The following is a 25970-nucleotide window of genomic DNA, read 5'->3' on the forward strand; positions in this document are numbered from 1 at the left end:
TGCTACATTTTCTCTAGAACCATTTACATGACTATAAATTCCAAATATCAATGTAAGTCTTTAATTTCTAAAAATATTGTTACCATAAGGAGACAATTAAACCTGCCTCCCAGCTTTGACAACAAATCCAGACACTCTTTTAAAAACCTATGGATTTGAAAAAAAAAAAAAAAAAAAAAAAAAAAAAAAAAACCTATGGATTTGAAAAAATGTAAAAGCTTAAGGTAACAGTTCAATATTAATTCTCAGAAAACAGTCAAGTTTCTTTATAATTTACCATTATCATTAGTAAAATTCACTGCTCCTCTTTAAAAGCTGTTTCTAACAAATCCTTTATCTTTGATAAGTACGGCAAAGTTCTTAAAACAATAATGTAAAAATAAACTGAGGAAGATACATTGCTCTGTACCCAAAACTTGAAAATTCATGCTAGTGACTCAAACACAGCCCACTTCTTGAAATGAAAACTCTAGTAAAAAGCTGTATATGCATTTCTACCCTGGCACTACTGTGTTTTCATGATTTTAGCCTTTAAGTAAAATATTTTTTAATACTGAAGACTAGAGCAGCAACCAAGATTCCAGGCACTCTAGCCTATACAGTTTTTATTTATCCATATACTTCAAGAGAAATAGGACAAATTCTAAGTAAAACTGTAAAGTAGTAGATTTCAAAAATTTCTCTCTCCATCTGATGTTTTTTTCCCTAACGTCTAGAGCCCTGAAAAGCAGATAAAGCACTAGTGTCATTTTCAGTAGTTATTTATACTGTATTATCAGAGCATACTCACACTTAGTGTGAACTCTGAAATGTTATGTCACCTATTCACCTTCATTTCAAACTTTAGTATTTGTGCAGAATTACATTACTAGCCCCAATACTTGCCCCTCCTCCTATCTGTACCCTTTGCCATGTGACTTTGCAATCCCTCCCACTAAACGGGTGGAATCTAGTCCCCATCCCCTGTTCTGTGACTTTGTTTTCAGCCACGTGATTTACTGTGGCCACTAGAATGAGGCAGAAGTGACACTGAGACCGTTTGAGCCCAGGCTTTAAGAGGTCTTTTGTTTTTCTACTTCTTCTGTCTCTGACATTTTTATAAGAAGAACATGCCTCTGCTAGCTTTCCAGGGAGGTCCAACAAGGAAGACAGACACGTGGAGCAAATCCTAGATCAGCCAACTCCCAGGTGACCCGCAGACATGAGAAATAAATGCTCACTGACACATGTTACTATGACCATATCTGTCAGCTATGTCCACAATTAATGAAAGACCTTCCTTTCTTCACTATCAGTAACAGGTGTTTCTTTCATCCTCCAACAGGCCTGTCTGTCTCTAGGTCCTATGAAGTCCTACTTTGACCCTAGATCCACTTCTCCTTCCCCCATGTTGCTTATATAAAAATACATGCGGGGCTTCCCTGGTGGCACAGTGGTTGACAGTCTGCCTGCCAATGCAGGGGGCATGGGTTCGTGCCCCAGTCCGGGAGGATCCCACATACTGTGGAACGGCTGGGCCCATGAGCCATGGCCACTGAGCCTGCGTGTCTGGAGCCTGTGCTCTGCAACGGGAGAGGCCACAGCAGTGAGAGGCCCGTGTACCGCAAAAGAAAGAAAATAGAAATACATGCACTAAGGAAGAAGTAAGAGGAACTACAATCCTGCAGCCTGTGGAACAAAAACCACATTCACAGAAAGACAGACAAGATGAAAAGGCAGAGGGCTATGCACCAGATGAAGGAACAAGATAAAACCCCAGAAGAACAACTAAATGAAGAGGAGACAGGCAATTGTCCAGAAAAAGAATTCAGAATAATGATAGTGAAGATGATCCAGGACCTCGGAAAAAGAATGGAGGCAAAGATCGAGAAGATGCAAGAAATGTTTAACAAAGATCTAGAAGAATTAAAGAACGAACAAACAGAGATGAACAATACAATAACTGAAATGAAAAATACACTAGAAGGAATCAATAGCAGAATAACTGAGGCAGAAGAACGGATAAGTGACCTGGAAGACAGAATGGTGGAATTCACTGCTGTGGAACAGAATAAAGAAAAAGAATGAAAAGAAATGAAGACAGCCTAAGAGACCTTTGGGACAACATAAAACACAACAACATTCGCATTATAGGGGTCCGAGAAGGAGAAGAGAGAGAAGAGAGAAAGGATCCGAGAAAATATCTGAAGAGATTATACTCGAAAACTTCCCTAACATGGGAAAGGAAAGAGCCACCCAAGTCCAGGAAGCGCAGAGAGTCCCATAGAGGATAAACCCAAGGAGAAACACGCTGAGACACACAGTAATCAAACTGGCAAAAATTAAAGACAAAGAAAAATTATTGAAAGCAGCAAGGGAAAAATGACAAATAATATACAAGGAAAATCCCATAAGGTTAACAGCTGATCTCTCAGCAGAAACTCTACAAGCCAGAAGGGAGTGGCATGATATACTTAATGTGATGAAAGGGAAGAACCTACAACCAACATTACTCTACCCAGCAAAGATCTCATTCAGATTCAACAGAGAAATCAAAAGCTTTACAGACAAGCAAAAGCTAAGAGAATTCAGCACCACCAAACCAGCTCTACAACAAATGCTAAAGGAACTTCTCTAAGTGGGAAACACAAGAGAAGAAAAGGACCTACAAAAACAAACCCAAAATGGTAACAGGAACATACACATCGATAATTATCTTAAACGTGAATGGATTAAATGCTCCAACCAAAAGACACAGGCTTGCTGAATGGATACAAAAACAAGACCCATATATACGCTGTCTACAAGAAATAAACTTCAGACCTAGGGACACATTCAGACTGAAAGTGAGTGGATGGAAAAAGATATTCCATGCAAATGGAAATCAAAAGAAAGCTGGAGTAGCAATTCTCGTATCAGACAAAATAGACTTTAAAATAAAAACTGTTACAAGAGATAAGGAAGGACACTACCTAATGATCAAAGGATCAATCCAAAAAGAAGATATAACAATTATAAATGTTTATGCACCCAACACAGGAGAACCTCAATACATAAGGCAAATGCTAACAACCATGAAAGGAGAAATTGACAGTAACACAATCATAGTAGGGGACTTTAACACCCCACTTACACCAATGGACAGATCATCCAAACAGAAAATAAATAAGGAAACACAAGCTTTAAATGACACAATAGACCAGGTAAATTTAATTGATATTTATAGAACATTCCACTTAAAAGTAGCAGAATACACTTTCTTCTCAAGTGCACACGGAACATTCTCCATGACAGATCATATCTTGGGTCACAAATCAAGCCTCAGTAAATTTAAGAAAACTGAAATCATAGCAAGCATCTTTCCTGACAACATTATGAGATTAGAAGTCAATTACGGGGAAAAAAACATAAAAAACACAAATACATGGAGGCTAAACAATACATTACTAAATAACCAAGAGATCACTGAAGAAATCAAAGAGGAAATCAAAAAGTACCTAGAGACAGGGCTTCCCTGGTGGCACAGTGGTTAAGAATCTGCCTGCCTACGCAGGGGACATGGGTTCGAGCCCTGGTTGGGGAAGATCCCCACATGCCGTGGAGCAACTAAGCCAGTGAGCCACAACTACTGAAGCCTGCATGCCTGGAGTCCGTACTCTGCAACAAGAGAAGCCACCACAATGAGAAGCTCACACACCACAACAAAGAGTAGTCCCCACTTGCCACAACTAGAGAAAGCCCACGCACAGCAACGAAGATCCTATGCAGCCAAAAATAAATAAATAAAATAAGTAAATTTATTTAAAAAAAAAAAAGAAGTACCTAGAGACAAATGACAATGAAAACACGAAGATCCAAAACCTATGGGATGCAGCAAGAGCAGTTCTAAGAGGGAAGTTTATAGCTATACAAGCCTACCTCAAGAAACAAGAAAAATCTCAAATAAACAATCTAACCTTACACCTTAAGGAACTAGAGAAAGAAGAACAAACAAAACCCAAAGTTAGCAGAAGGAAGAAATTATAAAGATCAGAGCAGAAATAAATGAAACAGAAACAAAGAAAGCAATAGCAAAGATCAATAAAACTAAAAGCTGGTTCTTTGAGAAGATAAACAAAATTGATAAACCATTAGCCAGACTTATCAAGAAAAAGAGGGAGAGGACTCAGATCAGTAAAATTAGAAATGAAAAAGGAAAGTTACAACAGACACCGCAGAAATACAAAGCATCCTAAGAGACTACTACAAGCAACTCTATGCCAATAAAATGGACAATCTGGAAGAAATGGACAAATTCTTAGAAAGGTATAATCTTCCAAGACTGAACCAGGAAGAAATAGAAAATATGAACAGACCAATCACAAGTAATGAAATTAAAACTGTGATTAAAAATCTTCCAACAAACAAAAGTCCAGGACCAGATGGCTTCACAGGTGAATTCTATCAAACATTTAGAGAAGAGCTAACACCCATCCTTCTCAAACTCCTCCAAAAAATTGCAGAGGAAGGAACACTCCCAAACTCATTCTACCAGGCCACCATCACCCTGATACCAAAACCAGACAAAGATACTACAAAAAGAAAATTACAGACCAATATCACTGATGAATATAGATGCAAAAATCCTGAACAAAATACTAGCAAACAGAATCCAACAGCACATTAAAAGGATCATACACCATGATCAAGTGGGATTTATCCCAGGGATGCAAGGATTCTTCAGTATACACAAATCAATCAATGTGACACACCATATTAACAAAGTGAAGAACAAAAACCATATGATCATCTCAATAGATGGGCATTTAGGTTGATGCAGCAAAAGCTTTTGACAAAATGTGACAAAATTCAACACCCATTTATGATAAAAACTCTCCAGAAAGTGGGCAGACAGGGAACCTACCTCAACATAATAAATGCCATATATGACAAACCCACAGCAAACATCATTCTCAATGGTGGAAAACTGAAAGCATTTCCTGTAAGATCAGGAACAAGACAAGGATGTCCACTCTCGCCACTATTATTCAACAGAGTTTTGGAAGTCTGAGCCATGGCAATCAGAGAAGAAAAAAGAAAAGGAATACAAATTGGAAAAGAAGAAGTAAAACTGTCACTGTTTGCAGATGACATGATACTATACACAGAGAATCCTAAAGATGCCACCAGAAAACTACTAGAGCTGATCAATGAATTTGGTAAAGTTGCAGGAAACTAAATTAATGCACAGAAATCTCTTGCACTCCTATACACTAATGATGAAAAATCTGAAAGAGAAAATAAGGAAACACTCCCATTTACCATTGCAACAAAAAGAATAAATACCTAGGAATAAACCTACCTAGGGAGACAAGAGACCTGTATGCAGAAAACTATAAGACACTGTTGAAAGAAATTAAAGATGATACCAACAGATGGAGAGATATACCATGTTCTTGGATTGGAAGAATCAATACTGTGAAAATGACTATACTACCCAAAGCAATCTACAGATTCAATGCAATCCCTATCAAATTACCAATGGCATTTTTCACAGAACTAGAGCAAAAAATCTTAAAATTTGTATGGAGACACAAAAGACCCTGAATAGCCAAAGCAGTCTTGAGGGAATAAAACGGAGCTGGAGGAATCAGACTCCCTCACTTCAGACTATACTACAAAGCTACAGTAGTCAAGACAATATGGTACTGGCACAAAAACAGAAATATAGATCAATGGAACAGGACAGAAAGCCCAGAGTTAAACCCACGCACCTATGGTTAACTCATCTATGACAAAGGAGGCAAGGATATACAGTGGAGAAAAGACAGTCTCTTCAATAACTGGTGCTGGGAAAACTGGACAGCTATGTGTAAAAGAATGAAATTAGAACACTCCCTAACACCATACACAAAAGTAAACTCAAAATGGATTAAAGACCTAAATATAAGACCGGACACTCTAAAACTCTTAGAGGAGGGCTTCCCTGATGGTGCAGTGGTTGAGAGTCTGCCTGCCGATGCAGGGGACACAGGTTTGTGCCCCAATCGGGAAGATTCCACATGCTGCGGAGCGGCTAGGCCCGTGAGCCATGGTTGCTGAGCCTGCGCATCCGGAGCCTGTGCTCCGCAACAGGGGAGGCCACAACAGTGAGAGGCCTGCGTACCGCAAAAAAAAAAACAAACTCTTAGAGGAAAACATAGGAAGAACACTCTTTGACATAAATCACAGCAAGATCTTTTTTGATCCAACTCCTAGAATAATGGAAATAAAAACAAAAATAAACAAATGGGACCTAATGAAACTTAAAAGTTTTTTCAAAGCAAAGGAAAGTACAAACAAGATGAAAAGACAACCCTCAGAATGGGAGAAAATATTTGCAATCGAATCAACAGACGAAGGATTAATCTCCAAAATATATAAACAGCTCATGCAGCTCAATATTAAAAAAACAAACAACCCAATCCAAAAATGGGCAGAAGACCTAAACAGACATTTCTCCAAAGAGAACATACAGATGGCCAAGAAGCACATGAAAAGATGCTCAACATCACTAATTATAAGAGAAACGTAAATCAAAACTACAATGAGGTATCACCTCACACCAGTTAGAATGGTCATCATCAGAATATCTACACACAACAAATGCTGGAGAGGGTGTGGAGAAAAGGGAACCCTCTTGCACTGTTGGTGGGAATGTAAATTGATACAGCCACTATGGAGAACAGTATTCAGGTTCCTTAAAAAACTAAAAGTAGAATTACCATATGACCCAGCAATCTTGACTAATGGGCATATACCCAGAGAAAACCATAATTCAAAAAGACACATGCACCCCAATATTCACTGAAGCACTATTTACAATAGCCAGGCCATGGAAGCAACCTAAATGCCCATCAACAGACAAATGGATAAAGAAGATGTGGTACATATATACAATGGAATATTACTCAGCCATAAAAAGGAACCAAATTGGGTCATTTGTAGAGATGTGGATGAATCTACAGACTGTCATACAAATGAAGTAAGTCAGAAAGAGAAAAGTAAATATCATATATTAACACATATATGTGGAACCTAGAAAAATGGTGCAGATGAATTGGTTTGCAGTGCAGAAAGAGACACAGATGTAGAGAACAAACATATGGACACCAAGGGGCGAAAGTGGTGGGATGAACTGGGAGACTGGGATTGACATGTATACACTGATGTGTATAAAACTCATGACTAAAAAGAACCTGCTGTATAGAAAAAAAAAATACATGCACTAAGCAGACGTTAGTGCCATCTCTTCCTTGAACAGCTTGGTTTCTTGACACATGTTTTCAGCTAGTCTCTGATCTGAGTTGCAATACCTATGAGACAGGTGGAAAGAAACAAACAAAACAGAAAAAACCAAAAACCCCCAACCACACAGCACCACGTCATCCAAGCCATAGAGGTTTACCCTATGGTAAACCTCTCTTCTCTCTTTTCTATAGCTTGAAAACTCTGTCAAAAGCCCTGTATACCTTAGGAAATTGCACTGAATTCCTATTTCAGAAAATAATAAAATCTTGATTCTCTCTGAGTCAATAACAATCTCTTCTTGACTTAAATTATCAAGCCCACTTTCTTTTTTTTTTTTGGCTGCATGGCTTGTGGGATCTTAGTTCCCTGACCAGGGACTGAACCCATGCCCCTGCCGTGGAAGTGCAGAGTCCTAACCAAGGATCGCCAGGGAAGTTCCTCAAGCCCACTTGCTAATGAAAGATTTTCTTATTCAGATGGTTCTTTGTCCTCTGTTAGTGAGGTATCTGTCAAAGCCCTGAGTCTAACTGTATGCTATTTTTTTATAAAACGAGACACTGGAACCAGAGTATACAGCAACCTTGTTACCTTACTGCAATGGGCAGGCTTTCCATAATAGCAAGAAGCAGAATATCCTCTGCTTTTTGCAAGGTTTTCAACTGAGAGTCAGGTCAGTCTTTGTTTTATGACCAGTGTGAGGGGTTCAATGAATATGTGGGTTAAATTGGTAACAGAAATTAATGGTACATGCATATCAAAGAAACTAAGACCCTGCACAGGGAACTATATTCAAAATCCTGTGATACATATATACAATGGAATATTATTAAGCCATAAAAAGGAACGAAACTGAGTTATTTGTCGTGAGGTGGATGGACCTAGAGACTGTCATACAGAGTGAAGTAAGTCAGAAAGAGAAAAACAAATACCGTATGCTAACACATATATATGGAATCTAAAAAAAAAAGAAAAGAAAAAAACAAGAAAATGGTCAGAAGAACCTAGGGGCAAGACGGCAATAAAGATGCAGACCTACTAGAGAATGGACTTGAGGATACGGGGAGGGGAAGGGTAAGCTGGGACAAAATGAGAGTAGCATGGACATATATACACTACCAAACATAAAATAGATAGCTAGTGGGAAGCAGCCGCATAGCACAGGGAGATCAGCTCACTGCTTTGTGACCGCCTGGAGGGGTGGGATAGGGAGGGTGGGAGGGAGGGAGATGCAAGAGGGAAGAGATATGGGAACATATGTATATGTATAACTGATTCACTTTGTTATAAAGCAGAACTGGCACACCATTGTAAAGCAATTATACTCTAATAAAGATGTTAAAAAAAGAAAATCCTGTGATAAACCATAATGGAAAAGAATATGAAAAAAATATATATACAGGTATAACTGAATCACTTTGCTGTACAGTAGAAATTAATACAACATTGTAAATCAACTATACTTCAATAAATTAAAAAAAGAAACTATGACCCTGATGATTATTATAGATCCTGAAGAAACAATAAATAAGAGAAAAATACGTAATTATACATGTATAATTAGAGTACGTCAAACAATTCTAATCCAGTGAACCAGTTACCATTTACAAAATAAAATATGCAATAGTGATGTCACACTAATTTGTGTTTCATTTGATCAGGACAGTATTCTGCTGTATGCACTTATTCTTCAGATTTGCTGCTTATGTACTATGTTTTTCAGCTCACAATAAGAACGATTTACAAGTAACACTCCTTGCAACATACCTGATCCAGTTTAGCCCTCTTTAGTTTCTGCAGTGTTCTATCAGAGGTTAAAACTTTTGAACTGCTGTGGGCTTCAAAATATTCTTCTACTAAGTCACTCTGAAAGTGGACAAAGCAAAGTGAGTTCTTAGTTTCAGATATTTGTTTTATATGAGGACTAGACAGTAATATTAGCATAAACAGGATATGTGAAATTCTTTACTTGGCAGTCAGTATTTTCTTTTTGAAGCAACAACACAGACTAAGGACCAAGCAAATTTAATTCCAGTAATAAAACTGAGTAACTCTTAGGGTCATAAAAGTTGAAGAAAATGACTAGATTGAAGTAGTCGGCCCAAAAACGATTCCTAAATTCCAACATATAATTCCCGTTTAGACTGGAAAAAAAAAAGGGTCTTTACAATCAGGACCTTTGTTTTGTCTCACACACTCCTAGCAAATCCTTTAATTAGTACAGTTGAAGGACTGTGGAAATGAGAAAGACATCAACAGCAAGGTAAAAAAAGACTTGCCTACTATTCCAGTAAAATGACTCACCACGTGTTCTACTGATTTGGGGCAGAACTGAGCTCCGTGGTGGTAAGGAAGGAATGGAAAGTCATTCAAGCAGGAGGCTTCCTAGACTGCTCTGAGTCTTTACAGAGCACGCTGGGATAATTAGCCTTTTCTCAGACCATAATATGTGCAGTGTTCTCCAAACGACCCAACATGGGTCCATAGTCACATCATTTAATACTTACGCTGTTACATCAGCAACGTTACAAAAATGAAACTATATAAAAAGGTATATACTGAGAAGTCTTGCCTCCAATTATCCAATTAAAATTTATTTAAAAGCTCTTTTATTCAACTGAATTGTCACCTTTAGCATATACTATGGTACTGATACATGAATATGGATACAGAGAGGCCAGGATACGAAGTCCAGAAATAGACACAAATATATGCGGGAATTTATGTGAAAGGCTGAGAAAATGTAGAAAAGTGAAGAAAAAAAATTATGTTCATCCTCCCATTTGGATCTCTTAGGTAGCTTATCTTTGAGATATTACTGATTTTTCTTTAAAGTCTCTCTTCACTTACTGTTTTATCTCTTTTCATTTTCTTAGAAGGCGTTTCTTTGCAAACAGGAGCCGAAACTACTCTATTCTGAGCTTGAATCTGTTCGCTCAATATGACTTCATTAGTGTTCTCTTCACATTCCTGTGCAACCCCTTCATCGTCCTCCGAGTTGGAAGCAGAATATTCACTTTCACTGTCAGAATGAAACCTTGGAACTGTGTGGGGAGGAAGCAATTGGGAAAATTGGACAGTTTGACAAAAGAGGCATTCTGGGGTATTAGGAAGAGTGTGGGCTTTGAAGTAAGAGATTGTGCCTTCTGGTTTTGTCATTACTTGCTGATGATTTCACCAGAGCTAGTTATGTAAGTTTTCTGAGCACCAGTTTCCTCACTTATCAAATGAGGCTACCAGTGCCTAATTTAATAAAGCATTGTGAAGATTACATTGAAATGCATGTAAAACAACTAACAATGGCTAACACAAACGAAATGCGGCAGAAATTGTCAGTCATACGTAATACCATTCTCTTTCCTTCTTCCTTGCTAATAGAATTCATTGTAAAATGTGGCAATGTGCTCCACCCTAAGGGATAAATAATCAGTAATTTAATTGTCGTTTCCTTTGCCAGATACATGCTCTCTCAGCCTCCTTTGCAACTAGAGTTGGCCATGTAAACCTTTAACCAATGAAACTTGAGGGGAAATTTGCTGGAAGCTTCTGGGGAAGATTTTCCTCACTTATGGAAGGAAAGCCCCTTACTTATACCCATAGCTTAAAGCTATGGAAGCCATTTTGCAATATAAAATATCAAAACTAAAGATGAAAAATGCCAGCGGCAAAGCGAAAAGAAGAACCTGTATCCTTCATGACACTGTTGAGTCACTACATCAACCGTGAACTGTGTATCCCTAGACTTCTAATGATGTGAGATACTTCAGTGTCCATGGCTTAAGCCATTGTTATAGAATTTTCCATTGCTGCCTACTGAAAATGCCATCCTAACTGATAGAGCACTCAATAAATGACAGCTACTACTTTAAGTACTACTAATACATACTCACAATCCATCCCATAGTAGATATAAGAATTATATTTTTAAACAAACCATGGCCACCCCCACCACTCTCCAGAAATAATAAAGCTAGTTTTATAATCATAAAGTAAGGATAAAACTTACACTCAACAAAATAAGTATAAAACTACCATAAAAGGTTAACTTCCAAAATATGAATGAAATAATTTTAAGCAAATCACTCTTTATTTTGAAAAGCATATTTCAGAATATCCAGAGTCAGCAAATAACAAATATAGATATTGAAAAAGAAAAAAAAAAAAAAAAAGGCTTGATTTTGTGGGCATACATAGCTTAGCAGATTCAGATTTGCACTGACTGCTGCCCATGGTAGATGCAAGGGTTAGAAGTGGTAGGAGGTACCAGACAATGTCTTTACCCTATTTACATGAATACATCACACATGTTGATATATTTGTTTGGTGGTGATTGAGAAGGAGAAGGAAGTTCACCTTTTCTCTAAAAAGGATTCTTCTGTGGGGTAAGGAGGAAACTTAAGATGTGGGATGTATTTGACATAAAATAATAATAATCAATTGCATATATCATCTTTTATTGCTTCAGATATCCAATAATTTAGTGTTATAATTTTTATGTTGATTAAAAATGTATTATCAACTCTATACCTTGAAAGAAGAAGGGCTACAGGGCATAGATTTAACAATGTTAGCTAATATTATTGTCAAGGGGTCAATCCCAAGAAAGGAGTTGACATCTTTCAGAAATATAAAGGTCAAAAAGTCATTTGCCCCAAAATTAAATATTTAAACCCCAAACCAGAGAGTTCCCTGGCAGTCCAGTGTTTAGGACTCAGCGCTTTCGCTGCCGTGGCCCGGGTTCAACCCCGGGCTGGGGAACTAAGATCCCACAGGCCACATGGTGTGGCCAAAAAGACCCCCCCAAAACATAAAAGAAAAACCAAACCATTTTTAATTTCCCCAAAGGCGGGAACCATGTCTGTTTACTTGGCTTTGTATAGTATTCAGTACCACTATAAATATTTAAAATTGTTTCAATATATTGATAAAACTTCTAAATAAATCAATAGAACTATTTCTAAAACTGTCTCAGGCAAATAAACTAAAAGGCATGTTATTTTATTGAAGAATTTTAACTAACCTCAATATCCATTGACTATAATGTAAAGACATAGTGCTAAGTGTTATGAGTTAAAATATAAGATATAGTCCTTGCCCTTAAGGAATCTACAGCTTAATTGAAGACATGAACATATCCTTTCTTTCGTGAAAAGAAATAGCAATAAGTAGTTATAATAATAAAAAGTAATAATAGCCAACACCTGTTAAGCACATACCAAGGTCAAGCACTATGCTAAGCACTTTGACATCCTTTATTTCAATTAATCTCAAAATAACTCTGAGGCTGGTACCATTATTATCCCTATTTCGCAAATGAAAAAAATTGAGGCATAGAGAGGTCCCTGTAAGTGGCGGCCCAAAGACAAAATGTAAGCATTCTAAGACTAGAACCTGTATATTTAACCATTATTGCCTGTTTAGATGCTTCTTTTTATAAAAGCTCAGTGTAAAAAGAAATACACACCTATTAGTCTTTTCCTTAGCCCACGAGGTGCTGTTGACAGAAATTCACTTTTATCATTGTTCTGTTTAAAAATAAAAAAGCAATATAGTTTATATAGTCAAATAATAATGATGACATGAAAATTAATGATGTCTCTGAGTGAAAGAAAGGCTAGAAGGAAGAAAAATATTTTGTTTTCAATAGACATTAGAACCAGATGAGCTCCTTCCTAGACCTGGAAGACAACAATATATGAATTTGTTGCAGGGGGAGAGTATGACAACAAAAACGATACAACGAAAAAAAAAAAAAAACGATACAACGAATTCCGAAGGATTCCTAGAGTGGTTCTAGAAGTTGTATTCCAGACACCTGCGAAGGATGCACTTCTATTATTATGTAAAGAAAAAGCTTATCAGCCTTTGAATCATTCTTCACCCATCAGATTAGCAGAATATTTTTTCTAAAAAAAGGTAATACTGTCCAGGGATGATGAGTAAGCAAGGAAATGGGACTCCTATAGTTACTGCAGTGGGCCTTTGCATGTACGAGCAATTTACTGGTGTTAAAGTAGTCTGTGAGAAGGAGAGAAAAAAGATTTCTACTTTTTACTTCTGTATTTTTAATTTTTTAAACAGTTTACAGAAGTATAACGCACGTTTTTCTTTTCCTTACAGAATCCTTTAACACCATTCAATTTCTAGCACAATAAAATGCCTACTGGTGTATACGTGATAACTTAACAGTACTAATAAAAAGATAAAGTACCCTGTGTTTTTTTGGCAATGTGAAAATACGACAAAAAATTTAAGTCTGTTATCTTGTGATAAGTTGTTGGTGCTAGTTACAAATATTATAACAATTTTTATTTGAGATATTAAGAATACTATTATAATAGGTGATCTGATCACCTATTGGGTTTATAAAGTATATCACAGTATATTTCAAACTTCTTTGGTCCAGATCCTTACAATTTTTTTTTACGTTTTGCCACCTTGATCCAGTACACATATGCATATATAACTTAACCAAATTATAATTAAATAATACTTACAAAACAGAAATTTTCTAATTTATCTATTTCATTTTTTTAAACTGTAGATCATGCCCTACTAAACTGATTTCAAGACTGAGAGTTGAGACAACCTATATCCATATAGCTTAATTATCAGGTCTGAGAATATTTGTGTCAAAATAACCATTTCAGAAAATTCTTGCTCAAAAAGATAAGGCTATAAACTATTAAATAACTTCACTGTTTGCTACAGAAATTTCTGCAAACTAATTTATCTTGACAGTTTGCTCATTTGGGCAACCTATTTTCCCATCAGGACAACAGACTACTTACCAGGGCAAACAGCTAGCTTATCAAACTTTGGTTTACTTATCAAAACTCAATTCAAGACCCTCTCCTCACTGTGTCCACTACTCCTAAAATACCATGCCATGAATTCTGCCTAATACAGATCAGTTCCCCATCTTGATAGATGTGCCTTAAACCCCTCGAGTCCAGATCCCCAAGCCCTATACATATTCTCTCCTGAACTGCCCCTTCTAAGACAGTGCACTAAGACTTGCAGACTGATGTTCTCTTTTATTGTGGTATGTAAATATAATACCACTGATTAACAGGTTTTCTGATGGTCTCTTAGGGAATCAACAAGATCCACTAATGTGATGTGATCCACAACTTGAAAAAGAATGCCAGAAGACCCAACACAGACAAAAATAAATAAATAAAATTAAATTAAAAACAAACAAACAAACAAAACACCCAGGGGTAGTTCTAACACAGAAAAGGCACAACAGGTGGGTCCAGAAGACCTAGCTTCATTTTCCAGCTTTTCTCCTTCCTAGTTTGGTGAACTCAGACAAGTCACCTCACCTCTCTGAGCCTCAGATTCTTTATCTGTAAGTTAGGTATTTAATTGGCAAATACCTATAAATGATAAAAGTATTATCTGAATTAAAAGATGAAATGGATATTTTTCATCATGTCTTAACTTTGTAACACTAAGGGTTTTCCTTGTTTTTACTCAATTGCTTACCTTCAACTGAACTTTGTCTGAAGCAGAATGCCCTAAAGAATGAAACAAAAAGCCATTACTTACTACAAATACTTCACTTTCCATAATAGCCTAGTTTCATTAAAAGCAAAGGTACAGGTTCTACCCAGAAGCCACTACATATTATTGAATTCTCAATTAATTGCATCTCCACTAGAGGCTGAACTGTCACTATTAATTTTATGATTTCTCCTATTAATGACATTTCTGTAGCACTCATGTAACAAGAAAAAATGGAGTCCTTTCCATTGTTCATTATTTTAAAAGTACACTATTTAATCTAGTTAGAATGGGTCATTCAAAAACAACTGTTCCACAGTTCTCCAAACTTCCAGGGCTTCCCTGGTGGTGCAGTGGTTGAGAGTCCGCCTGCCGATGCAGGGGACACGGGTTCGTGCCCTGGTCCGGGAAGATCCCACATGCCGCGGAGCAGCTGGGCCCGTGAACCATGGCTGCTGAGCCTGCGCGTCCAGAGCCTGTGCTCCCCAATGGGAGAGGACACAACAGTGAGAGGCCCGCGTACCGCAAAAAAAAAAAAAAAAAAAAAAAAAAAAAAAAAAAAAGACTTCCAAATCCCCAAAACCTTATTTCAAATAGTATTTGCCAAAGCAAATCTTCCACGAACATTTGGCTAACTCAAGCAAATCACAACAGGATTTAAGACTGTTTCTAGCTGGCCCTGTCAATCTGTACAACTTCAACCCACACAGATCTTTTCCCCTTTTACTGATAGCTAAATACGGGTATACTAAAGCACACAGGTTGGGGTATTAACTGCATTTACTAAATGAATTTTCAGAACAGAAAAGAAGAAAATATATAAAAATGCACTTAGACAAGAAAGTAAAGTAACATATTATAACTTTGAAGCAACTATGAAAACTCTCTTTAAAGAAGTGAAGTAAAAAAAAAAAAAAAAAAAAAAAGAAGTGAAGTAAAATCTTACCCTTGCTACATTGAGGAATGTCTATCGTAATTTCAGGATCACTCTTCAAATTGGATGAAACACTTTTTCTTGGTGTTTTTGCTAGTTCTGAAGCTGTAAACAGACAAAAGAAATATATTAAAAAAACTTTTAATGGACAACAGTAGATTAAGAGGGGAAATAGCCTTATTTCACTTACATAAATTAAAAAAAAAAAAGAAACCTGCTGTTACTAATATCAGAAAGATAAATAAACCTAGCCATATTAAGAGTACTACTGCTTTCACCTTTACTCACCGTCTTCCAAGTCTTCCTTCAGTTATCCACAGGTCTCACAAAAAAATACAAATAAAGAGCTAACTTTGACCTTGCTGGTTTCTCCAATTATCACACACTCTTCCTCTCTCTTCTCCATTGACAGGTTTATACTCTTTCCATTTCTTTACCATATATATTTGAGGCACATCTCTGCTAACAGTTAAGAAAGAATGGCCAGAAAGTGGGATCTAAAACCAACTGAAAACTGTGTATATTTAAAATTATACTTTTAAAGCTCTTAAGTCTCCCATAAAATGTGGTTTATTACTTGTGTCTAAAACTCTAACACATATTAATAATGTATAGACTATGATATAGCACTGAACAGATGACATTTCTTCTTTTATTAATATTTATTTATTTATTCATTTATTTGGCTGTGCCGGGTCTTAGTTGTGGCATGGGGGATCTTTAGCTGAAGCATGCGAACTCTTAGTTGCAGCATGTACATGGGATCTAGTTCCCTGACCGGGAATCAAACCCAGGCCCCCTGCATTGGGAGCGTGGAGTCTTAGCCACTGGACAGGGAAGTCCCAGATGGCATTTCTTCAACTGAGCATCAGATGAAATAGTTGGCTTCTGAACAGAAGGGGCCAGGACTTCCCTGGTGGCGCAGTGGTTAAGAATCTGCCTGCCAATGCAAGGAACATGGGTTTGAGCCCTGGTACAGGAAGATCCCACATGCCACGGAGCAACTAAGCCCATGCGCCACAACTGCTGAGTCTGCGCCCTAGAGCCCGTGAGCCACAACTACTGAGCCTGCATGCCATAACTACTGAAGCCCGCGCACCTAGAGCCCGTGCTCCTCAAGAGAAGCACTGCAATGAGAAGCCCGCGAACTGCAACAAAGAGTAGCCCCCGGTCGCCACAACTAGAGAAAGCCTGTGTGCAGCAACAAAGACCCAACACAGCCAAAAATAAATAAATAAATAAATTTATTTTTAAAAAAGGGGGCCATTTAAAATGAAAAATACAATGTTTATCTTTTTTTTTTTAAGATGTTGGGGTAGGAATTTATTAATTCATTTATTTTGGCTCTGTTGGGTCTTCATTTCTGTACGAGGGCTTTCTCTAGTATGGCAAGTGGGGGCCACTCTTCATCGCAGTGCGCAGGCCCTCTCACTATCGCGGCCTCTCTTGTTGCAGAGCACAGGCTCCAGACGCGCAGGCTCAGTAGTTGTGGCTCACAGGCCTAGTTGCTCCGTGGCATGTGGGATCCTCCCACACCAGGGCTCGAACCCGTGTCCCCTGCATTAGCAGGCAGATTCTCAACCACTGCGCCACCAGGGAAGCCCTACAATGTTTATCTTTAAAGATGCTCACATTCTCACACTGTGATAGGCATATGGGAATTGAGTCTAACTGAAGGAATAGATTTACATTTCATACACTAAGAACATTGTTCACTGAGAACACTATTTAAATTCTCTTCCATCTTTTTTTTTTTTAAAGAGAAAGTATAGTTGAATTTGTGTAAATTAAGCCACTTCACTGACTCAAACTCTTTCTAATCTATTTCACACAGCTTTATCCAATCTTGGAACTGACCCAAGATATTCATGACAGTCCCTACAAATGCACTGGCTTCTTTTTTCTTAACCTCCTCGATCCTCTGTATCATTCATTAAAGTTCTTTATATCTTTCTTTGAAATTATTCCTCCATCTGGGTTCCATGGTATTAGCCTGGTCCCTGGCTACTGCTGGTAGTTATTCCATCTCAACTTCACTGCCCTCATCCTCCTAAGCATTCTAACCTGCAGGTACCTAAAGCTCAGGCATTGGCCTTCTCTTTACACCAGAAAAATATGCCATGTTTGGATTAAAGGCTGTTGATCCACAGGATAGGAAAAAAACCTTCACATCAACAAAAAGCCACAAAAGTACAAAGTAACTTAGCTGAGATCATTTTGGTTTTATATTGAAACATAAAAATCCTCTGCTTTTAAATAACTTTAAACTACAAAAGGAGAAAGGAAGAAAAAGGAAGAATTGAAGAGGAAAGGAAACAAGAGACAGTCATCCATGTATGGATATTAATTTCAATAATAAAAAATTGGGGCAAATATTTAATTCATTTGTATTATATTTCACACAACAACTGGTCTGCAACATATTAGAAATTTTAAAATAAAACTCCTCTTTGCCTAATAATAACTTCTCATCAGGTTATTATCTGATCCTATCTATCCAATCTAGTTTCAATTTCCTTAAATTCATCTTTCTCCAAGCTGGTCAAACTCCTTACTGTCCTTGTCCTTTCTATGTGGTAATTCTACCTTTGCTTTTTCTTTGCATTTACTTACTCAACCTGGACGTGTTCTCTGTGTTTTACAAAGCCTTCCAATGTAACTCTTGCTCTATTTCTAGCCCTATATCTTGGTTAGTCCAATTATATTTAATCATCTTTTATACTCAGAGTAATATATGATTTTCTGACAGATCATAACTTATTTTAATAAGGCATTCTATTTTATTGATATATTTAGATGTAAACACAATTAGCAAAAATACTTAATAAGTCAAAGAGCGACATAACTAAACACAGGTCCTAACTAAACACAGATCTTGGAAAGTATGATCAGTTTTAAACTATCCAGAAAACTATCTTTTCATGACTATATTTCTTTCAGATGTGATGACAGAAACGCCCATCATAACAATACTTAAGTTCCTCACAGCACATATAGATATGAGACATGTATCACTGCAGTTATGTGCATGTTGACTTTCCACTCAGGGAACTTCTACTTGATTACTCCAGTGAGGTTCCATTTTTCTTTTCACTATTAGTTCTTTCTCCAATGCTTCATTGTCGTTAGGGTTTCACTTTGGCCTTGGTGTCTATCTGATCTTTCCTCTAGTAATTATATTAGCATTTTCCTCTGGTGTCCCAGAGATCCTACACAGAATTCAGTCATTTTTACAGATCAAAAATTTTTTAATTTCTTTTCTTAAATTATTTTTTATTGAAGTATACTTGATTTAAAGCATTGTGTTAGTTCCAGGTGTATAGCAAAGTGATTCCGTTTTTTTCAGATTCTTTTCCCATATAGGTTATTACAAAATATCAAGTATAGTTCCCTGTGCTATACAGTAAGTAGGTCCTTGCTGTTTATGTATTTTCTATATAGTAGTGTGTATCTGTTAATCCCAGACTCCTAATTTAAACCTCCCCCCACTTTCCCCTTTGGTAACCATAAGTGTGTTTTCTAGGTCTGTAAGGGTATTTCTGTTTTGTAAATAAGTTCATTTGTATCAAAAACATTTTAGATTTCTTTATGTAGATAATAAACTCTAAGAAACACATCAATTAGTGTAAATTACTGTATGTACCATGTTAGGTTCAAAATTAATGATGCATATAATATTATACCTTTCAGAAAAACTGAATTTTGCAAATGCTTAAATTGTATTATGTTCAGAAACACAGGTCTTATAATTACTTCTTATATGTCCCTCATCAGTGTCAACACTCAACAAGTGTGACATTCATTTGACTTTGAATGTTTAAATGATCACTGACTACAATGATTGCATAAAAATACACTTAAGACACATATATAGATGTTCTATAATTATAGATTATAAGTCCTCTTATACAACGACTACATTTTGCCAGGTAGTTAATTATTATTCCCTTGCTCTTAACTTTTTGGTATTCCCAAACTTCCATAAACTTATGGACCTCCTTAATTTTAAAGTGCTTTCACGTGTTATTTCCTTTCCTCAAAGCTTTCAAATCTGATGCCTCATGCCGCAGGATCCAAGAATAGCGCCACCCAAATTTTTAAAAAGAATTAAATTGCTAGTTTAATTTTAATGTTATATATAATTTATTTAAGTCTAGTTCTCTGAAAATCAGTAATTCACGTGTAATTAGTATAAGTGGTAACTGGGGTAAGAAAAATGTTAGAACAGCCCATTTCTAACAATTTTACATAAATAATTTTCTATAATATGAACTCTTTTCTTCTACATACAGTGTAAAACTCTTATTCAATAAATTCAGAATATCTCTGTGTGACTTAAGTCACTTGTTTACATAACAAAAATTTGTTAAGAGCCTGTACTAGATGTTGTGGGAAGGAATCTAAGACAGGATCTCTACTATAACCTTAGAACCTAGCTGAGAACAGAAGACATCTGAGCATGAAAAAAACTAATGACTTTAAGTATGCTTGAAAATAAAATAACATCCCTCATTCATTCTTTTAGTGAATGCAATGGGGTGATAACAGTGGGAAATGTGGTTAAATACACCTTAGAAAAGGTGAATAGTGATTACAGAAGTCAGAAAAGCAACATACCTAATTTAGCCATCTTTTCAGGGTGTTTTCTATTCTGAAAAGAATAAACTTTATTCCCACCATCTGTAGCAGAGCCATTTTTCAAGGATTCTGAAAGAAAAATGCAACATACATTTAGGAAAAATGGGTGAGGTTAATTAACAGGAAAAAAAAGACAGAATTTTAACAAAAACTTAGGATTTGTACCCCTCACTTTCTTGCACAAATGTTTAACAATACATATTTATAAATAAGATATTAAAAACACACAGTAGACTATGATACTGTTTACATAAATTTTAAAACACAGAAAACATGTTATTCACAGATACACAAAGATATATAAACAAACACAACAACAATAAAAAGCCCACTAAAGAACACTCCAGACTAGAGGGATATGCATTCAATTCATGATAGAAGTTGCTCCTGAGGAGGGAGGACAAAAGGGACTTTATTAGTTATGCTTCTTTTTTTTTTTAATAAATTTATTTATTTCATTTATTTTATTTTTGGCTGCGTTGGGTCTTCGTTGCTGCATGCGGGCTTTCTCTAGTTGTGGCGAGCGGGGGCTACTCTTCATTGTGCTGCGCGGGCTTCTCATTGCAGTGGCTTTTCTTGTTGCAGAGCATGTGCTCTAGGAGTGTGGGCTCAGTAGTTGTGGCTCGTGGGCTCTAGAGCACAGGCTCAGTAGTTATGATGCACGGGCTTAGTTAACCCGTAGCATGTAGGATCTTCCCAGACGAGGGATCGAACCCACATCCCCTGCACTGGCAGGCAGATTCTTAACCACTGTGATGCCAGGGAAGTCCCCAAACCTTTAATGAGTTTATTAAAGTGCCAAACTTTCCGAAGTCAGTGTTTGCTCCCTTTATTGCTTAAGAGTTCCCATTGGTGTGTATATGCACGAACACTTGGTATTACCTAAACTCCTTAATCTTTGCCAATCTAGTGGGTACAAAATGAATCTCACGGGGAAAGGCATTTTAATTTCCTTTCCCTAGTCACTAATGAAGCTTAACACCTTTTTACGGGTTTCTTATTTCCAGAAGAAGAAATATCTTCTCTATCCTGTGTCTTGTCTTTTCACTTCTTGATAATGTCATTCAATGAAGAGAAGTACTGGATTTTTAAAAAACAGACTATTTTTTAGAGCAGTTTTAGGTTCACAACCAACTCAAGTGGAAGGTACAGAGATTTCCCATGTATCTCCTGCCCTACATATCCACAGCCTCCCCCCATTAACAATATCTCACACCAGATGGTACATTTGTAAAAAAAACAAACAAAATGAATAAATTAAAATTAAAAAACAAAAACAAAAAAAACAGAGTGGTACATTTGTTGGAATCAATGAACCTCTGTTGACACTTCATTATCACCCAGAGTCCATAGTTTACATTACGGTTTACTCTTCCTGTTGTACATTCTATAGGTTTTGACAAAAGTACGATAACATGTATCCATCATTCTAGTATCATACAGAATGGACTCACTGCCTTAAAAATCCTCTGTACTCCATCTATTCATCCCTTCCTTACTCCTGACCCTTGGCAACCAATGTCTTCTTTTACTGTCTGTATAGTTTTGCCTTTTCCAGAATGTCACAGAGTTGGAATCATACAGTATGTAGCCTTTTCAGATTGACTTCTTTCATTTAGCAATATGCATTTAAGGCTCCTCCATATCTCTTCATAGACAGATAACTTATTATTTTTTTTAGCATTGAATAATATCCCACTGCATGGATGTATCAGTTTATTTATCCTTGGTTGACTTCTTGGTTGCTTCTAAGCCTTGGCAATTATGAACAAAGCTGCTACAAACATCTGTGTGTGCAGGTTTTTGGGTGGACAAAAGATTTCAACTCATTTGAGTAAATATGAAGGAACACAACTGCTAAGTCACATGGTAAGAATATGTTTAGTTTGTAATAAACTGCCAAACTGTCTTCCAAGGAGCTGTACCATTTTGCATTCCCACTAGTAGTAAACGGGTTCTTGTTACTCCACATCTCTGTCAGCATTTGGTGTTGTCAATATTTTGGATTTTGGCCATTCTTTTTTTTTTTTTTTTAATATTTTGTTTTTTTGATGTGGACAATTTTTTTAGTCTTTATTGAATTTGTTACAATATTGCTTCTGCTTTCTGTTTTGGTTTTCTGGCTGTGAGCCATGTGGGATCTTAGCTCCCCGACCAGGGATCAAACCTGTACCCCCCACATTGGAAGGTGAAGTCTTAGCCACTAGACCACCAGGGAAGTCCTGGATTTTGGCCATTCTAATAGATGTGTAGTGGTATCCCACTGTTGTCTGAATTTGCAATTTCTTAATGACATATAACGTTGAACATCTTTTCATATGCTTATCTGCCATCTGGGTATCTTCTTTGGTGAGATGTCCAGGTCCTTTGCTCATTTTTTAATCAGGTTGTTCGTTTTCTTATTGTTGAGTTTTAAGAGCTCTTCATATATTTTGGGTAACAGTTCTTTAATAGATATGTCTTTTGCTATATTTTCTCCTAGCTGTGGTTTGTCTTCTTGAGAAGTTCTGAATTTTAATTAGTTTGTCAATCTTTTCTTTTGATTACACATTTTTAAAGAAATTCTTCTATAAGACCAAAGCCATATTCTCCTATATTTTCTTGTAAAAGCATTTATAATTTGCTTTTCATGTGTAAATCTTTAAATTAAGGTAATTAAGTTGTTTATGATGGCAGTTAGGAATCCAATTTCTTTTTTTTTTTTTTCTTTTTTTGCAGTACATGGGCCTCTCACTGTTGGGGCCTCTCCCGTTGTGGAGCACAGGCTCCGGACGCGCAGGCTCAGCGGCCACGGCTCACGGGCCTACCCACTCCGCGGCATGTGGGATCTTCCCGGACCAGGGCACGAACTCGTGTCCCCTGCATCGGGTCCCCCTGCAGGCGGACTCTCAACCACTGCACCACCAGGGAAGCCCCCAATTTCTTTTTTTCATAAGGATAGTCAATTGTTCCAACACCATTTATTGACCAGTTCATCCTTAGCCTAGTGATCTCCAATGCTACCTCTATCATATATCTATAATATGCACATATGGATAAGTCTGTTTATGGAGAACTTGTTACTATAATTATGTAAATTAAATGTTTGGCACATAGACAAAATATGAATAAAAAATATCAAGTAGTTTCTATGTAAACTAAATTAAATGCTTTAGAAAGACTTGATAAAAGTTATTAACTAAAAGAACTGATTTCAAATTAGGTATGGATGAGAAACCATAAAAGATTTAAGAAAAAAACTGAAAAACATAAAAGCACACTACATTCAGACTGCATCAGAAGTGTCTTTAAATGATCAATCTAATGGAAGGAAATAAAACTTGAAATCCTAGATAATACATTATGGATATGCTACCTAAAAATACCCAAAACCAAAACCAAAAGGTGCTGCTGTTCTTCAACCAGCTGACTGGCAAATGTATATTTAAAGAAAAGACAATGATACATAAATATCTACATATATGTTTATATGTAGAACAAAATGTTTAGAGTATATAATTATTTTTATGATTTCCTTGTTCTGATATTTTGATAAATTGACCAATTAACAATGGCTCTAATCACACTGGCCAACAGGGATTTAGTATAATATATAAATAAAACTTTTTAATAGTTTTAAAATTACTCAAAATAGACAATACCAAAATAACTATGAACATACAATTCACAGAAGTTGAAATGGCTAATAAATAAAAGAAAAAATGTTTAATGCTGATGAGGGATCTTAATACTAGTTGATACGATCTTCCTAGAAAGTAATTTAGCAATATGTAAGCCTTATAAAGTTCATATACTTTTTTTTTAAATTAAGTTCATATACTTTCACCAGTAATTCTATTTGAGGAATCTCTGATGAAAAAAATAAGACATCTGAACAAAGATTTATGTTCAAGAGTAATCACTATGCATTAGTTATAATAATAAAAACTTAGAAATAATTCAGAAGTCTAACAGAGGAAACTATGTATTATTTATAGGTTAGAATATATTATTATTCAGTTACTAGAGTTTTCTTTGTCCAGAGAATAATCTCTAAGAATTTAACAATATGTTAAATTTAGAAAGAAATAACACTACTACTTCACACGCATTGGGATGGCTATTACTAAAAAAAAAAAAAACATGTGTTGGTGAGAATGTGGAGAAACTGGAACCCTTGTGCATTGTTGGTAGAAATGCAAAATGATGTAGTTGCTATGGAAAACAGTATGGTGGTTCCTCAAAAAATTAAAAATAGAATTACCATATGATCCAACAATTCCACTTCTGGGAATATTCCCAAAAGAATTCAAATCAAGATCTCACAGAGATATTTGTACACCCATGTTCCTAGTAGCATTATTACACTGTACAGCAAAGTGAATCAGCTATACATATACACATAGCCCCTCTTTTTTGGATTTCCTTCCCATTTAGGTCACCACAGAGCACTGAGTAGAGTTCCCTCTGCTATACAGTATGCTCTCATTAGTTATCTATTTTATACATAGTATCAATAGTGTATATATGTCAATCCCAATCTCCCAATTCATCCCATCCCCCCCACTTTCCCCCTTGGTATCCATGTTTGTTCTCTACATTTGTGTCTCTATTTCTGCTTTGCAAATAAGATCATCCTAGTAGCATTATTCACAATAGCCAAAAGGCTGAAGCAACCCAAATGTCCATCAACCGATAAATAGATAAACAAAATGTGGTATATACATACAATGCAATATTACTCAGCCTTGAAAAGGAAGGAAACTCAAAAAAAAAAAAAAAGAAGTAAACTGACACTTGCTAAACATGTATGAACCTTGAGGACATTATGCTAAGTGAAATAAGGCAAACACAAAAAGACAAATAGTGTACAATTCCACTTATATGAGGTACCTAGAGTAGTCAAATTCATAGAGTCAAAGGAAGTAGAATGGTGGCTTCCAGGGGCTGGGGGAAGGGGGGACTGGGCAGTTGTTTAATTGAGTACAGAATTTCAGTTTTGTAAGATGAAAAGAGTTCTAGAGATTGGTTGTAAAATAATGTGAATATACTTAATACTGAACTATATACTTAAAAATAGTTAAGATGGTAAATTTTATATTAATGTATATCTTACCACAATATTTTTTACCACAATTTCAAAAAACAGATTTTTAATTTAACCACAATTAAAAATCTGACATCATCCTTAAGTTCAAAAATGGAACTCTGAATAAGGCTAAGTTAAAAATACTATGGATTGGGACTTTCCTGGTGGCACAGTGGTTAAGAATCCTCCCACCAATGCAGGTGACACAGGTTCGAGCACTAGTCTGGGACGATCCCACATACCGCAGAGCAACTAAGCCTGTGGGCCATAACTACTGAGCCTGCACTCTAGAGCCCACTAGCCACAACTACTGAAGCCCACATGCCTAGAGTCCATGCTCCGTAAAGAGAAGCCACCGCAATGACAAGTCCGCACACCACAAGGAAGAGTAGCCCCTGCTCACCGCAACTAGAGAAAGCCCACACACAGCAACGAAGACCCAAGGCAGCCAAAAATAAATAAATAAATAAAATTTAAAAAATACTACGGATGGACCACATATTTGTCTCAGAATTTTCTAACAGCCAACTTATAATCAATTAAAGAATTATTCTGTTCATAAAATTGAAAAACAAA

General features: G+C 36.4%; 1 protein-coding gene across 2 annotated transcripts in view; it reads right to left on the bottom strand.

The window, feature by feature from the left end:
- The window catches only part of ORC2 (origin recognition complex subunit 2), a 51226-nt gene that overhangs the window by 15226 nt on the left and 10030 nt on the right, over positions 1-25970 (bottom strand). For both annotated transcript variants that reach the window (XM_079923582.1, XM_079923581.1), the window contains exons 5-10: positions 20306-20395; positions 15701-15793; positions 14737-14768; positions 12710-12770; positions 10096-10289; positions 9013-9111 (exon numbers count right to left, since the gene is read on the bottom strand). In XM_079923582.1, coding sequence (XP_079779708.1) covers positions 9013-9111; positions 10096-10289; positions 12710-12770; positions 14737-14768; positions 15701-15793; positions 20306-20395 — 569 coding nt within the window. The remainder of the gene's footprint in view (positions 1-9012; positions 9112-10095; positions 10290-12709; positions 12771-14736; positions 14769-15700; positions 15794-20305; positions 20396-25970) is intronic.

The sequence above is a fragment of the Stenella coeruleoalba genome (assembly GCF_951394435.1).
Source record: "Stenella coeruleoalba genome assembly, chromosome: 6".
NCBI lineage: Eukaryota > Metazoa > Chordata > Mammalia > Artiodactyla > Delphinidae > Stenella > Stenella coeruleoalba.